The sequence below is a fragment of the Bufo gargarizans genome, chromosome 5, assembly GCF_014858855.1.
Source record: "Bufo gargarizans isolate SCDJY-AF-19 chromosome 5, ASM1485885v1, whole genome shotgun sequence".
Lineage (NCBI taxonomy): Eukaryota > Metazoa > Chordata > Amphibia > Anura > Bufonidae > Bufo > Bufo gargarizans.
Window position 1 is genome coordinate 468,428,351 of NC_058084.1, and position 18,596 is coordinate 468,446,946.

At 47.4% G+C, this 18,596-nt stretch overlaps 1 protein-coding gene across 1 annotated transcript; it reads left to right on the forward strand.

Annotated features, from left to right (window-relative positions):
- The first annotated feature begins 250 nt into the window (after positions 1-250).
- CDC25A (cell division cycle 25A) lies at positions 251-17,902 on the forward strand. The gene is made up of 17 exons (XM_044293371.1): positions 251-395; positions 590-788; positions 1,555-1,634; positions 3,189-3,240; positions 4,101-4,139; positions 4,486-4,522; positions 4,851-4,940; positions 5,703-5,822; positions 9,813-9,947; positions 10,308-10,379; positions 10,459-10,602; positions 10,680-10,775; positions 11,815-11,877; positions 11,948-12,046; positions 13,873-14,003; positions 14,317-14,428; positions 15,433-17,902. The coding sequence occupies exons 2-17, from the start codon at positions 625-627 to the stop codon at positions 15,571-15,573; spliced, it is 1,575 nt and encodes a 524-aa protein (XP_044149306.1). The 5' UTR covers positions 251-395; positions 590-624; the 3' UTR covers positions 15,574-17,902.
- The last annotated feature ends 694 nt before the right edge of the window (positions 17,903-18,596 follow it).

The window sequence follows — 18,596 nt, forward strand, 5'->3', positions numbered from 1 at the left end:
TTATTTCCTATTAGACGGGATTTCTGTCATTCATCGGTCACGTGGCACACGCTCTATGCTCCTATTGGTTACTTTAGCTGTCACTTACGAGCACGTCTGTCATGGACCAATCCGTGACTTTAACGATTGGCGCCACCGAGAAGACTGCGCAAATGGGACGTCCTTTGTCCAAGCAGTTGATTGGCTGGCCGGTTTGTCATTCTGAGCTCTGATTGGCTACGGGTTTATGGCGCCAAATCCAAGGCGGGCTGGGTGGTGGAGATGGTGGTCAGCTGGGGTTAAGAAGGAGCTGAGGGCCGAGCCCGGTAGAGTCATCGTATGTCCGGCCGTGAGGGTGTCCGCTGAGTCCTGCGTCCAAGGGAGGTCGCGCAGGTTACAGTGAGCGCCACTAAAAGGTACGGTATGTCCGTGTGTCGCCGATAACCCCTCCCTGTGTTCTCCGCCGAGCCCGGCCGCGTGACGGAATAGTCGTTTATTTGGACATGAAACTAAATATTTATTCCCCTGTTGCGCTGCCCGCCTGTCTGTGATCCGTAGCATTTACCTCTGACCCTGCGGCGCCCTGATCTCTGGATACTTTGTTTTGCAGTAATTGTGCCCGGCCGCATAGTCTTCGGTGTCAGGATGGACATGTACCGCTCGGCCCCAGCTCACGTCAGGGGACACGGCCGCCTCTCCGGGTTACCCGTGGTCAAGGCCTTGTTCTCCTGTGAAGCAGATACCGCCTCGGCCCTGTCTCCAGTCACCAACCTCGCCCTCAACATGGACCAGCTGGCAGTACTGGGCAGGTAAGTTACCACTGGTGCACCCACCTGGAGTGTGATCCTTCTGTAACTGTCTGCAAGAGCTGCACTCACTATTCTGTACATGCATCACTTATCCCGCCTTATACTCCAGAGCTGCACTCACTATTCTGTACATGCATCACTTATCCCGCCTTATACTCCAGAGCTGCACTCACTATCCTGTACATGCATCACTTATCCCGCCTTACACTCCAGAGCTGCACTCACTATCCTGTACATGCATCACTTATCCCGCCTTACACTCCAGAGCTGCACTCACTATCCTGTACATGCATCACTTATCCCGCCTTACACTCCAGAGCTGCACTCACTATCCTGTACATGCATCACTTATCCCGCCTTACACTCCAGAGCTGCACTCACTATCCTGTACATGCATCACTTATCCCGCCTTACACTCCAGAGCTGCACTCACTATCCTGTACATGCATCACTTATCCCGCCTTACACTCCAGAGCTGCACTCACTATCCTGTACATGCATCACTTATCCCGCCTTACACTCCAGAGCTGCACTCACTATCCTGTACATGCATCACTTATCCCGCCTTACACTCCAGAGCTGCACCCACTATCCTGTACATGCATCACTTATCCCGCCTTACACTCCAGAGCTGCACTCGCTATCCTGCTGGTGCAGTCACTGGGTACATACATTACATATCCTGAGTTACATCCTGTATTATACTCCAGAGCTGCACTCACTGTTCTGCCTGTGAATATTGTCTGATCTGTACTTTATCTTTTAGTCAGTGTGAGACCCCAAAGAGGAAGCTCTGTGACCGCTTGTCTCTGCAAAGATCTGATTCCTCTGAGTCCATGGATGCAGGTAAGCAGTGCTGCACTTACTGTATGACTTTGGGAAGGGGGGGGGGGTGTGTCTTGCTACCCCTTTTGAGGATCCTTCCAGGTGCAGCGTTGCTCTCTTCTATCAGCCGGGGAGAAGCTGCCTGTAGGGTCTCGGTGACGGGAAGCACAGACCTCCCAGCCCTCATGATGACTCCAGTACTGGCTGATATTAGAACGCTGACTGCGGGGTTCCAGTCCCTGCTGGTGACTGTAGATAAGGTTCTGGTGATGTCGTCACAGTATTTGGGGGTCACATCCCACAGGACCGTTTACTCCCAGGGTATCGGTTATTAGGGATGAGCAAATCTACTTGGTGTAAAACATCCGAAGTTGATTCAGATAAAACTTTGTTCTAATTTATGAAGTTATTACCTTAAGTCTCACGGGACTTCACAAACCTATAACTTGGGCTCATCGGAGCCAATACATTCTTAGTACTGTGTGGAGCTCTGTACAGTATTGGAACAAGTTTTATGCGAATTGTCCGAAGTCGCTTCGCTCATCCCTACCGGTAATCTTTGCCCTGTGACTGTATCCTCGGAGAGACTCCTCCCTTGGACAGGAACCAGAATCGCTTTAAGGGGTTGTCCAGGACTTGCATACTGTTGTCTCAGGTCATAGGCAGGGATCTGACTCGGACACCTCCACTGACCAGCCGTTTGGGGAAGCTGCTGTACTCGCTGGACATCCCACGGGCCCCACTGCCTGCCCGCAGCTTACAGAGCACAGGGCTGTCCATTGGATAGTGGCTGCGACTGCTAACTGCTTCCATAATTGTGCTTTAGGACTTGTGTACACGACTATGTACACAAGCCCTAAAGCAAAACGGATATGGATGTTGTCTGTGCATTCCGTATTTTGCTGAACGGAGCCGATGGCCCCTAATAGAACGGTCCTATCCTTGCTTTTAATGCAGACAATAATAGGACAGGTTCTGTTTTGCGGAACAGAAATCCGGAAACAGATTGTAACAGGCGCCCCCCCCCCCCCCCCCCCCCTTTTTTTTTTCTTTTTCTTTTTTTTTGTTAAAAAAAAAACGGATGCGGAAAGAAAATGCGTTTATGCATGAGCCCTTATACTGCCTGGGGCATTACGCATTCTGGTCATGGGTCCGATGTGGTGACCCTTCCAAGACACTGCTTGTCTTTGGCCTTTACCTTCTGGGTAAAATAAAGCACCAGTTCATGGCAGCTGCGCTCCCCTCCTTCACCACATGCCTTGGGGTCCATTCACACATCCGTGTGTCTTTTGCGGAACAGAGTTGCGGACGGGTGAATGGACCCTTAGCCTGATCCAGGTCGATCTGTGCTTGTCCTGTCCAAGGGGGTCAGGTGGTCTCAAGCTTAAATAAAACCAGTGACCACTAAGTGTAATGTAAAATTTTTCTAAGACTGGTCGGGGACTTCATCTCGGAAAGCCGGGTGCTGACCAGTGCGGCCGCTGTAGCAGGGACTGTTGCCCTGCTGCAGACTGATGCATGCTATGTCAGGTTACTGTGGCAGCCGTGTTAACTGAATATATATTATTTTTTTAGGCCTTGGTCTTGAATCACCCAGAGTATTGAACTTTAAGAACCTGGAAGAGACGTAAGTGCTCCAACCCCCCCCCCCCCCCCCTTCCCGCCACATAAAATTGGCTGCATGGGGTCACGTGACCTTGATCGTTCCTGTAGCCACATGCAACCCTGTGAATGCATTTATGAGGGTATGGTAATGTGACAGCGGTGCAGAGGTCCAGGGTGGTGTGAAGCTGCAGAGTCTGGGCTTCTAAAGTTGCAAATTGCCTCCTTTAGAGGAACTTCTAAGTGACTGATGTTCCTAAAGGTTAAACGGGTTTTGCAGGATTAGCAAAAACATGGCAGCTTTATTCCAAAAAACGGACATTCACCGGTCCATGGGGCGAGCCTGGTACTGCAGCACAGCTTCACTGAAGTGATCGAGGCGGAAGTGCTTTTTTTTTTTTTCTGTAATAGAGAGCAGCCATCTTTGCTAGTCCTAATAACCCCATTAAGCATGTGCAGCCTAGGAGCAGACCCCCCCCCCCCCCAGTTACCTATAGTCACTGGAGGAAAAAAAAAAAACCTCACCTGTCCACATTCCTGCACTGCTGTCCTGTGACCGCTATGGCAGTCGCTGGCTTCAGCAGTCTATTATTCTGGAGCAGCTCATGCTGTTTTCACACGTGACCCCCTGAGGCTGGGACTGTCTGCTCCTAAGCCGGGCCTAGTATTGCACATATTTAGAATTCCAGCTCCAGCAGTCTGCACCCCTGCTGCTAGAGGAGTTTAACCGCTAGCGCGGCTGACCTTGTGCTCCCTGTGGTCTTATCTCTGACCATGAGGCCTGTACATGCTGACTCTGTGGGGTCCGGGCTTTAGAACCAGCAGATATCTATCCATACGTGGTCTACTCCCATTGTGACTGACGCTATTTCTCTCTGGTTTCAGGTTTGAAAAGGCGCTGCATGACTCCAGCCGAAACCCAAAGTAAGATTCCTGCCGCCGGTGCTGCTATAGTCGTAGCCACTACAAGGGCTCATGCACATGCGGGTTTTCTTTCCTCCATGTCCGTTCAGTGTGTTTTGCAGACCGTATGTGGAATAATTTTAGTTTCAATGGGTCTGCAAAAAAAAAAGTTGCTCCTGGTGCATTACATTTCCATATGTCCGTTCTGCAAAAAATGTCCCATTGTCTGCATTAGACAAGGATAGGACTGTTCTATTAGGGGGCCATCTGTTTTGCATTATATGGAATGCACAAAGACGTCATCCGTATTTTTAGCTTTTTTTTTTTTTTTTTTGTGCAAAACTCTAACTTTCACTTTTTATTTCAGTGCAAAGATACCCGTGGGGAGGAGGCGGTCCCTGCCGGTAAGTGGTTCAGTCTTTGTGCAGAACTCTATTTTCTGTTGTGGCCCCTGTAGTCTAGCACAGGGTTCTGTAACCTCAAGCACTCCAGCTGTGGTGGAACTACGACTCCCATCGTACACACTTGTTTGACCGTTCTTGGACCTTCTGTAGAAGTGGAGTATTCTGGGAGTTACAATTTCAACACAGCTGGCGGTCACTGAACCTTGGGCTGGCAGCACAGGAGCTCTCCTAGTCGGCTCTGCCCTGGCAAATATTGCAGAGTATCAGGATTCCTGAGGGTTGTTTCTCTCTTTATACATTTTAACTTTTAATTTATTTTTTGGTCCAGCAAAACCTTGGTTCCAGCCCTGCCTTCAAGAGAAATCTCTCCGATTCCCTGAGTTGTGAACTATTTGGAGATGACGAGAACAAAGAAAATGTAAGTTATGCAAAACAATAGTGTTTAACTTTCTTAAACTTCGTTTTTAATTTTCACCTCAATGTTAACATCTCTGCTTACAGTCAGTGAATGACAGCATTCTTCACATTCTAAGGGTATGTTCACACTAGCGTTATTCTTTTCTGGCATTTAGTTCCGTCCTAGGGGCTCAATACCGGAAAATAACTGATCAGTTTTATCCCCATGCATTCTGAATGGAGAGCAATCCGTTCAGGATGTCTTCAGTTCAGTCTTTGACTTTTCAGTCCTGAAAATACTGCAGCATGCTACGGTTTTATCTCTGTCCAAAATTCTGGAACACATGCTGGATTTTTTATTTTCTCCCATTGACATGCATTAATGCTGTATCTGGCCCCGAGTGTTCTGGCAAATCTGATTCGGCATTGTGGTCTGCGCATGCTCAGACCGCAAAAAATGTGAAAAATAAATGCCAGAGACTGATCCGGCTGACACATGCCATCAGTTTGCATACGTTTTGACGGAATCGGCAGGCAGCTCCGGCAACAGAACTGCATGCCAGAATCCTCTGCCGCAAGTGTGAAAGTAGCCTAAAAACTCTAGTTCTGCTGGATCTGGCCTGGGTTCTGTTTCCTAATGATGCACTGTAACCTACCCTTGACTAGTGAGGGATTTATCAGCCTCTAAATAGTGCAGGTTTCCTGGTGACTTGATCTTGCTGCTTTGGACCAGTGCTTCCTGCGGTTTCTACAGTATGTGATCATGCATTTTACTTGCTTTCAGGAACCCTTCCAATTCAAGATCCCAGCCAGGCCAAGTTTCAGAAGTTTCACACGACCCCGATGCCAGGGAGAGGGCAAGGAAGCGCTTGTGCAGAGACAGAAGTCCGCTCCGGCATGCATGGTACGTGATAGGCGGCGCTTCTTATAATCAGCAAGTTGTGGTGAACACAAGGGGAGGTGTTCACAGGATGGTAGGCCTGTTTATAGACATGTGATTGTGCTCACATTTATGTTGTGCATAAACTGTCAATAGAGGGATATACAATTGTCAGTATAACACTGGTACTGGGTATAAAGGGCACCTACATTTTATTTTGTAGACCGTTAAAAAATAATGCATAGTGCATATTTGTATATAATAGCGTAAATGGACAGGGTACTGACAATGGAGTAAAACAATGGCAAATATTTGGATACTAAAACATGATGCTGGTAACACGTTTTAGATACAGGAACAGAAGGACAAAATGTTAGAACGCCATGATTAAAAGCCATTGATTCTGCTTGTAGCAGGAATGTGCAGGTAAAATCACTGGTGGTGTGTTTTGAATAGTATGTTATGTGGCTCAGTGCTTAGGAGTCTGTTCTAGCAATGGTTGAACGGGTTATCCAATCCCTATAATATGCACCTGAGTTGCTCTGGATCCCTACACGGCCACCGCCGCATCTCCCTGTCACTCGGATCAAATCATCCGGGTTACAATTAGATTGGAATGTCAGAAAGCCGGCTGTGCTGGAGGTGAGGAAGACAGATGGGATACAGGTGTTATTACCTTGCAGTTATGAGGGTGGTGCGTGGGTGTAAAAGGAAGAATAAATCCTCCTCTCCAGGCGTGTGAAGCATCGTGGCATGCAGAGAGAGCATGCCAAGTTTAGAAGGGCGTTGTCTCTGCTTGAATGACACTTAGGGTTGCAAGGGGATGGACCACGCGTGTGCTGACGGTAAATCTAGCCGTGTCTGACTGTATGTGGAGCATGGACCCACAGTTTATTAATATTTAGGTGTATTGAGCGAGTAGGAAAGTGTTTGCAGCACAATAGGGATTGGTGGGCTGAATGCAAGGGGACACGTGCAAGCTGACAGCCAACTTAGCCTGCACGTGTGCCTAATGGTGAATCATGAAGCCAGTGGTTGTAAAGTATGGATATGAACTGGGGATTGTGGACTGGGATTTGGATATTGGGAGCGTATAGATATGACTGTAAATGTACACATGCATAAAAACTTGCATCGGTACATGAAGAGGTTGCAATAACGCCTGTACAAGCGTCATAGATGTCTGTACTAATACGCCTTAGACTTTTCCCTGCCATTCAGCAGTGCAGTGAGCTGCCTGAAACAACCAATCACAAAGCTCCTTACAGTAAGGAACTTTGTGATTGGTCAGTTTGAGTCAGCTGCCAGAGCCTATAGCACACCGCTCTGAAGTGAGAAAGGAGGTGCGTGGTTGTCACTGGCGGGGTAAGTGGCCTTGCTCTGTAGGGTCCCAGATCTGAGCACCTTGGTTTTTCCATATGAGCGCTGTCTCTCCTCCCTGCTGAGTGCGGTAGTGAAGACGGCCTCAATAGAAGGTCTAGGGGACCGTCTTCACTACCACGCTCAGCAGTGAGGATAAGTGGCTGAGCGCTTCAGACTACTGCTTATAGACATCAGCGAGGGTCTCAGCGCTAGACACTCCAACAGGAGACCAGCAGCAAGCAACACCAACCTCAGACTTGGGTCTGACCGCCAGCTGCAAGTCAGTGAGGACACAGGGGGAGACCCTCAGGGCAGGTCATTCTATTGTCCTGTAGCCAGAAAAATAAAGGAGGAGCAGCTTATAGATGCAGCACCCTGCGATGTGCCTGTGTACCCGGTGCGGGGCCCAGCACAAGCCCCCCTGGCTGATACACAGATGTCACAGCATGACTGACTTACAGATGCCCCCTACTCTCATTGCTAATGCTAATCCTGGAGATGGGGGAGAACAGGAGGCTGCATGAGGGGTAGGGTCGGGTTCACAGACAGTAGTGGCCAAGGAAAAGAATCACTGTCCCACTATATACCGTCCACTAAAACTATGTGCACTATATACTGTGTACACTAACAGTATATACAGTTCACACTACATCCCTTTATGTGCACTACATACAGTACATTATCACACTGTGCTATCCTAAGCCTACCACCCAGACCCTGCATAGTTCTGTCTGTGCCACCCTAAGGGTACTTTCACACTTGCATTTTTCTTTTCTGGCATAGAGTTCAGTCCTAGGGGCTCAATACCGGAAAAAAACTGATCAGTTTTATCCCCATGCGTTCTGAATGGAGAGTAATCAGTTCAGTCCTTTTGACTGATCAGGCAAAAGATAAAACTGCAGCAGCTCCGGTTTCATCTCCGGCCAAAAAAAACTGAATGCCGGATTCGGCATTTTTTTCCCCATAGGAATGTATTAGTGCCAGATACGTCCTTCTGGTCTGTGAAAAATCAAAACGGGATACTGATTAGTCTTCAAATGCAATCAGTTGGCATACATTTTAAGATGTATCCGGCAGGCAGTTCCAGCAACCGAACTGCCTGCTAGATTCCTCTGCTGCGAGTGTGAAAGTAGCCTAAGCCTACATGGCCTCATACTGTGCTAACCTAACCCTGCAGAGCTCTGTGCCACCCTAAATCTACATAGCCTCATACTGTGCCAACCTGACCCTGCAGAGCTCTGTGCCACCCTAAGCCTACATAGCCTCATACTGTGCCAACCTGACCCTGCAGAGCTCTGTGCCACCCTAAGCCTACATAGCCTCATACTGTGCCAACCTGACCCTGCAGAGCTCTGTGCCACCCTAAGCCTACATGGCATTAGCATCCAATCTGAGACCTTTGCAGAGGGGAAGCTCTCATGTACCAAGTAGCCCCCTAAACTCCATTTCCGCTGAGTGTAACAGTGTCCCCAGCTTTAGTTGTTGGAGCAATGACTGTAATAAGGAGTCTACTGTTTGCATCTATACCGGCAAAAACTGGTGGCAGTGATCTTATGTTTAGTATATGATGTCAGCTAAATTTAAAATGATCAAAATTTGCTATTTATGCATGGACGACAGTTCTAGAATACTGGTTATGGTTTCAGTGCATAAATGGAAACCCCTTAATGTTATGTAGGCCTTTGTATTAAAGGGATTCTGCAGATTTTTTTAAAAAAACAGATCTGATCTATCCTCTGGATAGATCACCAGCATCTAATTAGCGGAGGTCCGACACCCGGGACCCCCGCCGATCAGCTGTTTGAGGTAGCGGTGTTGCACTAAGCAGGATGCCAGTCCGGTATCTCACGGACTGTGTTCCACAGACGTGTGAATTAAGCCTAAGATGGACCTCGTAGGATATTATGTTTGATATTATTATACTTGGTTATAAATGTAGATTTGGAGCCTTGATTTCAGAGTAATTAAACATTCTTTCTGGGTGAGTTCTTTTACCCTTGTGAAGGCTGCTTGTAATACTTTTTCTTTCTTGGGTAGCCTTTGTTGTGCAATGAGGCTTCCAGGATCTGAGTCTGGGCTTCAAAATCTTCAGTATTGGTACCATTTCTGCGGATTCTTGTGACGCCTGTGCTGTGGTCCATAATGCACGGGCACCGTCCGTGAGGCAGGTGCATAGGGATCGCAGACCCATTCATTTAATAGGTCCGCAATCCTTCCGTCCTGCAAAAAAACAAGTTCTAGATTTTTGCGTAGCGGAAAGCATGGAACCCCAGAAAGCACTCTGTAGTGTTCCGTTCTGCATCTCTGGATTTGCGGACCCTTGCAATTAATGGGTCCGCATCCGTGATGCAAAATGGCCACGGAACGGTGCCCGTGTATTGCAGATCCACAATACGGCAACGGGCTTCAAACGTTCATGTGAATGAGCCCTAAAGAGTGGTTGGATTTGATTTTTGCAGATAGTACCAGTTCGAGAGTTTTAGTGGATGGGCTTAAGTAGTTGGCTGTGAATGAGGCTGAAGGTATTGTGGTTTAGGAAGGATGGGAGTTGGGTGGCCGCCTCTCTGTTGCCTATCGGTAGTAGATCATCCATGTAATCGGGCACCTTACATGGGATTGGCTGGAGGTTGACGGCTTGTGTTTTCTTCTTAGTTCTCTTCTCCTGGGACGGACACTGAATCCAGAAGTCATGATCTTGTCTTGGTGAGGAGGTCGTCTTGCACGTCCACTACAACAGAGAGCAGTGACGATGGCTTCCTGGACATGTTGGATGGAGAGGATGAGGAGGTAAGGTTCGGACAGAAGCTGCTCATGGCTGCTGTGGCATAATGCTCCCCACCCTGCAGTGGCTGCTGACAGATGTAGTATGTGTCCTGTACTTGCCACAGAGTTAGGATTATAAGAGGATATCCAGAATTAGAAAAAGATGGCTGCTTCCCACCAGAAACAATACAACACCTTCCATGAGTGGTCTTGTAATGCAGATCGGCTCCATTGGAGTGACCTGTAATACCACACACAACCCAGAGGGGGCAGGTGTGCGGCTGATTTAGGAAAATAGCAGCCATTTTTATTTCTGTGCGACCTCTTGAATTTCACCAGTTTTGACCAGACATGCAACTGACCTCTTAACCTTCTGTCTTCCAGAGCGACGCTGAGGTTCCGTGTGGCGTTGCCAGTCTCTGGACCGCTCCCTTGGTTTTGAGCCGCCCACAGGTTGTAAGTAGAGGCCCCATTTCTAGTCCCATATATACGGATCCTGGAAATCCATCTAATACTCCTCTCTCCACTCCTCCAGAGTCATGAAACTGGTTCTCCCTCACATACTCCCGTGGCCAGGGCTGCGACAAAGCGGCCGGAGCTCCCGCACGGAGACATGCCAGAGAAGATCAAGAGGCGCCGCAGCATGTTTGAGGTGACGGAAGAGCATGAACCTGAAAAGGTGAGTGTCCGGAGGGTGGTGGGATATAGGCTGTCCCCTGCAGGTGACCGGGGTGACTGACCACCTCTGTCTTTCAGGGTTTGTGTCTGATGCGGTCCAAGTCCTTCTCTAAGGAAACTATTGAAAGTATATTCGACAGCGACCAAAGAGATCTTATCGGAGACTTCTCAAAGGTAAAAAGGAGCAAAGTGACGGGTTAGTCGCATAGTGAATGTGTATGGGTGCGATGCATTGATATGGCTACTGTCCACTGTGTAGTTGGATGGCAGCTGAGCTGCATACCCCGGCGCAGCCACTACACAGCGGACCAAATGCTGCCAGCTCCATCCACTGTAGGGCTGAATCGAGGCAAATAAATCCTCGCTGCAGTTTTTGTGCATCGAGGATTTGTTTAAATCGCATGACCACGGAGCGTGAGTGAAATGAAGCTTCTCACTCACCGCTCTGTGGCCTCCCGTTGGCACCGCGCTGCAGGGCCTTGTGTTCACGCATCGTCGACGGGGTGTGAAGTCAGGTCCCCAGTGCATGCTGGGATGAAGACGCGTCTCCTGCCGACTTAATGTGTCGGCACACTATGCACTGAAAGGCAAGTGTAAAGCTAGCAGATGGGGCGGGGAAATGGTGGCACCTGTGATTTGGCACATGGAGGGGCTGATCTGGGGGACATCATAGCAATCTGGATGGAGGGGCTGATGGCAGTGCCATAATGGGGCCACTGGGGGACAGGGCTGCTGCTGATTTGATGGGAGTGGGGCACATGGTGGTTGGCATACGAGGCACTGTGAAAGGGTGAATTTTTTTTCTAAAGCAATACGTTTAAGAAGTCTTTTCTTAGATTACTTGATGATTGATAAAATACTATATTACTTAATCATTTACTGCAGCCCTATTACACTGTAGTTTCTGGTGGCTGCCCAAAACAAAACAGTGGGCTATGGACCCCCCACTGACCCTATGGAATATGTAGGTACCGGAGTAGCCCCTTTTCTCTGTAACCTTTCAAACCTCCTCCGGTGAATTTGATAACTCCTCAAACCCCTTTGTTCGCACTGTACTGTTGGAAGGCATTTAGATTTATAGCGCTATCCATGTTTAGTGGGGGAGGTGTAGCTGCTTTCAGTATTTCTGTAGACCAGTAGCTGCCATCTCCTAGCTTGCACTGAGCAGTTTATGGAGAGATGCATGACTTCTTACTTTATTTTTTATTTTTAGGCCTTTTTATTTCCAACTGTTAGCGGTAAACATCAGGAGCTGAAATACATCACCCCGGAGATGGTGAGTTCTTTGTGTAGTGACTGCCGGTGTCATGGGTGGCTCCCGTGCTGATCCTGTCTCTCTCCTGCAGATGGCGCTGATCCTGAACGGGCAGTTTGATTCTCTTATTGAGCGCTGTGTGATCATTGACTGCAGGTACCCCTACGAATACGACGGGGGGCACATCAGGGTAAGTGTCTCCATTCTTAATGGTGCAGGGCTTGTGTGCTTCAGGCCTCTTAGATTTAGTTTTTTGTAACGGTTTCAGGATTCAGCAGATTTTGGCGGCATGGTTTGTTTCTCCCTGTGCTTATTTTTTTTTTCTTGGACATAACTGGCCTCGTTCACACGAGCGTATTGAAATCTTCGTTAGTCTGGCTCTGGTTTGTCCACGGGTTCCTGAAATATCGTCAGTATTGTCCTCGGTATTGATTTCAGGATTTACATGCGTATTTTTTTCCTCCCTGTGTTTTAATTTGAAAGCAAATATGTACAAAACTTGGACATGCTGCAGATTTCAAATACTGACGGAAATTGTATGCTTATGTGAATGGCTCTCCATTAGCGGCGGATTTGGTACGTAAAATCCCGGCCATATATACAGATTGCAAATACGCTCATGTGAAAGAGGCTTGTGAAGGATTTTTTTTTTTTTTTTTTTTTTGTGGTGGGCTATAGTCGGTAGTCATTGGCACCATTTTGGGGTACAGGCGGGTGTTGGCTGCATAACACAGCTATTGCCTACCTCATGAGCCAGCTCCATACGCTGGTTACATTAGGGTGCACCTAAGGGGGTAAACTGCATGCCCATATCACTGAAGTACGACTACCTAAAATGTAACATTTATTTAGGTCAATTAAAATTCCCTGAATGAGGGACAACTTGTACCACAACACACAAAAATACATACAGTACAATAAACACACGAACGAGCAAGATCAGACAGGTAGATTAGTATGAGAGGAAGAAAGGGGGGGAACGCATCAGGGCAAACCGTGCCATGACACACTCAATCCCTACAATATCCCTTTAGAACTTCTCCTCAGCCCGGAGATGTGTCTTGATGGTAGGCACACTCCGTCCCCGTACCTACACTGTCTATCCTTAAAATGCCCTTTATACACTATCCCATATGGATATCCGGGTAATAGTGTATAAGAAAAAGATGTCGCTTAAATAATCACGTGTCCCGACGCGTTTCCCCCCTTCCTCTCATTAAAGGGGTTCATCAGGGGACAAAAACAGTGTCCATCGAACACATAGTATTCAACAGACATCTGATAGATATCAACAGAAAACGGATCTTAAATCTGGAGGCCACAAAACAAAAGACCAAAAGGCCAAAAAACTGACTATAGAGGGAGTCCGCACACAATTATGTATAGATACACAGACTTAAATCCCAGTAAAGAGTATACTTAGCTGGCACAACTCCAAGTCAGCAGATCTGGATACACCTGTTGTGTTGTGAGGCCTCCAGGGGGCAAGATGTGATGTAGCTCCCAAACTGCATGCCCCCCTGACCCCAAAATGCATTTTATGCAGTGCATTTTTTTTAACTATAGAACTTAAAATGGCTTTCCATTACTTTGATATTTATGGCCTCATGGAAACTATAGAGTGGACTGAGCCCGGAGCAGGAGGCTCCATCCACTGTGCATTGTCCAGGTACATTCAAGTGAATGGAAGCTGAGCTGCGGTACATGGGTGCTGGGAACCACGCATTTCATGGAGCCCTCTGTCCGCTTGTAGTTTGGAGTGGTTGCCTGAAACAGCTGATGGGTGGGGGAGTTGGACCTCCAGCGGTCAGATAGTCATCAATATGTAAGTCGTGGAATCCCTGAAACTGGTGCTTGTCAGAATGTTACATGTCATTTTTAGTTTAGATATTAAATCGTTAGCTACAGTGAGATTTTCTGACCTGCACGCAGTGTGAACGAGGACTTACTGTGTACGTTTGTGATGTCCGCCCTCCCCTGGTGCTCATGTAGGTGATGGCTTCTCTTTCTTTACAGGGGGCCATCAATCTGTACATGGAGCAAGAGGTAGAAAACCATCTCCTAAAGACCTCCATCCGACCCCAAGGGTCCAAGCGAGTGATTATCATCTTCCACTGCGAGTTCTCCTCGGAGCGCGGACCCAGAATGTGAGTGATTGTCCCGGTTATTAAAAATACGGTTTTCTACTAGACTTAACATTTCAATTCCTCAGTTTTCAAGATCTCTGCTTGCTGTCAATAAGAGAACACTCGTTGGCATTAAACTGTACATGGTCAGTCCTGCTGAGGACTTCACACAGTTGTGTCCAGTCTGAACGATTATCTATTTAGCCTTCAGCAGCAGCTCTGCTAATGTTTGCTACAGTGTCAGTCTGGGCGACAGTCTGCATAGTCGGCTCTGTGTTCCTGTTCCCCCTTGCACAATGTTGAAATTAAAACTGAACATGCTATCTCATTATAGGTACAAGTTCTTAAGAGAGAAGGACAGAGACGTGAACGAATACCCCCATCTGCACTACCCCGAGCTGTACATCTTGTCAGGAGGCTACAAGGACTTCTTCCAGAAGTGCAAGGTAACTGTTAAGCCTCGTTCACACGTCGCTGATTTGTGAGACAAAACCAGGATTGTCGCCTCCAGACATGAGGTATAAGGGAAAGATCTGCTCCTCTTCTGTGTTTGGAACCGCACCTGGTTTTGGATGGAAATCACTGACATGTGAGGCATAATCGTGATGCTTTGCTGCCGTGAACTCTGGTTAGAACAGGTTGCTTGGGCTTTTTATTTTATTTTTTTTTATTAAATTTTTATTTTTTGGTAGAGATTTTGGAAAATGCCTGTGATCATGTCTGCCGCCTATCTAACCTCTTAGCAGATCTCCTTTTTAAGGGTTTGGGTTGATGGCTTGTTCTGACGTTTTCCTCTACAAACAGTGACAAACCTGTCTGTAGGCTGCATCTGGTGCTGCATTTCAGCCCCATTCACTTCAGTGGAGCTGAGCTGCTTTACCCCATAAGCCTGTGGACAAGTGTTGCAGAGTTCTGTACAACCCTTTAATAGACACATTGCAGAAAGCAAAACTTAAACCTGGAAACTTGTGAACGCAGCTCTAGACTACAGCGCGCGCTGTATCGATACCCATATGTAGTCCCAGCGCTTAAAGGGGCTCTCCAGGAATACTTCTATAAAAATGTTATACTTGCCTGCTTCCTGCCATTGTGGGCCTCCGTTGTGTCCATGTTGGTGTTAGGCTTGTGTTCTTGTATCGCTGCATGGTCACATACTCTGCAGGTGATGTGGCCAGAAGCAGCATGTCGCTACTGAAACAAATCACTGGCTGTAGTGCATCATGTGACCGTGCCAATGCAGCACCGGAAGAAAACTGACACAGCGGAGGACCGGAACGGCATGGAGCAGTTCTGTGAATCTTCTGTTTTATGGAAGCAGGCTGTAGACATTCGCTAAAAAAAAGTCAATAGTGTGCCCTAGCTTTGGATGCTGGGAGGTTTCACTGCTGTAGTCTGAAGCTAATTTATTTAAAAATTTTTTACATTTTTCTTAAATTTTTTTTCCCCCCAGCCTTTTTGTGATCCAGAAGGTTACCGTCCCATGCACCATGAAGACTTCAAAGATGATCTCCGGAAGTGTCGCATGAGGAGCCGGACTTGGGCCGGAGAGAAGAGCAAGAGGGAGCTGTACAGCCGTCTCAAGAAGCTCTGAATACGCTCTACTGACTTTCCCCACCTGGGATCCATCTATGGGAACATCCTTGACACAGGCGGACCCCGGGGAGTGGAGCAGACAATGTTCGGTGTTTCTGGAAAGCACAGAGCTGGGGATTAGTGTTTTTTACCTGGGACTGCCTGGTGCAGCCGACTGTAAATCCACTTTCTCTGGGACATTCTGTCTGCACCTTGCCAAGCCTGCCACGACTCGTCAGAAATCCTGCAGCTTACGCAACATCCCGCAGGATCAGTTTTTATCTAGCAGTAATGGTTTCTGGTTGCAAGACCTCCATGTGAACACAGACTGAGTTATCGCTCGGCTCCTCTTGTGCCACTGCTTTTTATACAAAATTTTAACCCTTCCTTTCTCAGGTTTGAGTGATCATTGAATCAAAGATGTCGATTTCATCAGCTTTTACTTCCCCTTATTTTAAGATTGACGGGGGGTAAAGCTAAAGTTTATATTCTTGTTACCGGCATGTGTAATCATTGTGTGACCCCAGACAGAAGAGACTGCTGTCTCCAAACTTGTCCTGTGTACATTTATCCTAACGTGGCTGGAGTTTGGCCACAGGGGGGCTTATGGTCGGGCCCCTTCCTCTTTTGGCATATGTTGCACAATTGCTGAATGCACCAGTCTTGAGTTATCACAGGGGTTGTCCACAAACCAACATGGCTGCTTCCATCCATGGGTAGACTGGCATTGCAGCTCAGCCTCATTCACTTCAGTGGAGGTGAGATGAAATTGCACATGTGGCCTTTGGACCGGTGTGGCGCCATCTTCTTTTCTGGGCGACCCCTGTAAGCTCACCATCTGACTTCTGCCTGTCATGGTATTTTTATTTTTTTTAATTACTGGGTTTTCTTAATTGGCAGAATTGCTTTTTTTAACTTTTTGCACTTAATTTTCAGGTCACGTCCACTTTGGCAAAGCATCTGTTGCCTTAACATCTCTACAGTTTTTATATGTAGAATTATTCTGCATTGGGGGTCACCTGCATTACTTACACTTTTCCTGCATTTGCTATTGTGCAGCTGTTGGAAACAGTCAGCAAGCCTGACGTTGGGCTCTTGCTGATCCAATTGAGATGCTTCTGTTAACACATCTCTGTGCAGGAATTGAACATGAAGGTAATGCTTGGCGATCTCTGCTCTGAAGCCTGCAGAATTAGGAGTGTAGCTCCAGAGTATAATGCAAGCTGTAGATTAAAGGGGTATTTAAAGCTATCCTCAGAATAGGGGACAACTATTAGATTGGTCCTACTGCTGGGACCCCCACTATCATGAGATTGGGAACACTGTACCCCACGGAGCCCCAGAAATGAATGGGATGGCTGGTTTGGCATGTGCACAGGAGTTCCAGATATGGGAGAGCACTTTGTTTGGCACTCCCATAGAAATAAATTGAACAGCCAAGAGCATGCCTGACCAGCCCCTCCATGTGTTTCTATAGGACTTCCAGAGATGGCTGAGTGTTGTATTCGGCACTTCTAAAACTCCCATGGAAATTAATGGAGGGGCTGCGCACGTGCCTGAGCAGCCCCTCTATTCGTTTTGGTGGCAGGGCTCAGTCGGGTACCAGGTCGTTGTGATCGATTTCAGGTCTCTCTACGATGTAATAGTTAAAAATAACTGGAATACCCCTTAAGTTGTAAATTTGGGGTTGTCCCATTTTGGCAACATGTGGCTCTCCATCACTTTAGGGCCCCTGTTCTGATTATAGCTGTGGATCTCCCCTTAGGTAAATGCTACTATCTGACACTTAAGGCGTATCCAAGCCATAAATGTTGATATGGGATAACCCCCTTTCAGATTTTAGTTTTCCTTCTGCAGAAAAGGATTGGGTCGTCTTGGGTTTGTACAGAATTTAGAAAATCATGTTTGCTCGTCTAGTATTGCAGCTCGGCTCAATCGACAGGAATAGTTGAGCTGCAGTACTGCGTACAACCTGCAGACAAGTCCTGTTTTTCTAATCATGTGCAACCCCCTCGACCCGCATAGTGTAGAAATATGGCAGTACTGTAGCGATCAGTGTTGGTGCTTGCATATGACACATCAAAGGGAGGCCCAATAATTTACTGCCATGAGTGTAAGTAGCAGTGATGACCACCACCACTTTCCTTTTTGCCGATTGTGACTTTCCTGTTTGTGGTTGATTTTTACCATCTGCACCCATGTGCGGCCTGGACTTGGCGGCCCTTGCTCAGGAGATCATGTTCATGTCTGTCATGTTACTATTCCAGGTTTGCAGCTTCCTGTACAGATTATGCAGTTTTGTATCTTTGCATTGTTTTTTGCAGGAAAATAAATGACCTAAAACCTCTCCTGTGTGTTACCCTGAAGGGGTGGTATAACCGCATGGTTGACTTTCTTACAACAGTGTCCAGTTCAGGGATCAGCATCCTCCAGCTGCTGTGACACTACAACTCCCAGCATGCATATTTGCTTAGCAGTTCTAGCAGCACCCATAGTAGCAAATGGAGGGTTCTGGGAGTTGTAGTTTCAGAACAGCGGGCTGGTTGCAGCTTTGTGGGATACTGGACTGAAAGGATATAGTTAGTGGGTTCCTGGATCTGGACTGGGACAGGGTGGTCCCATACACCCCATTTTGTAAGCCCTAAGGTCAGATGCAGAAGGCTGTTTCAATATGCATCCATATTACATGCTTCCTAGCGGCAGTTCCTGAATTGTACATTTTACTTCAGTAGTTTGTGGGTGGTCTGATACCATAGATGAGAAACTTGTGCAAAGTAGGGTACTTTTACACTTGTCTTGTTAATTCCAGTATCCGGCAGAGGATCTCAATCCTGGAATTAAACTGATCCGTTTGGATCTTGCACATCAGGATGCATCCGTTCCATTAGGATGCAGTTGTGTGAAATCAAAACGGAAAAACTGATCCGTCACTAAATACATTGAAAGCCGCTTGCTAAGTTGGGGTCATTTCCCCCTGGGTCCTGGATTGTTTGTTGGGCCGGTGTTCCTGGGCAGTCCCAGCATGACTGGGAGGTGATGCTG

Coding starts and splice junctions, on each gene's coding strand:
- CDC25A (XM_044293371.1), top strand. CDS start 625: ATGGACATGTACCGCTCGGCCCCAGCTCACGTCAGGGGACACGGCCGC. Junction 3,241..4,100: donor TTTAAGAACCTGGAAGAGAC/GTAAGTGCTCCA, acceptor CTCTGGTTTCAG/GTTTGAAAAGGCGCTGCATG. Junction 10,603..10,679: donor AAGAGCATGAACCTGAAAAG/GTGAGTGTCCGG, acceptor TCTGTCTTTCAG/GGTTTGTGTCTGATGCGGTC.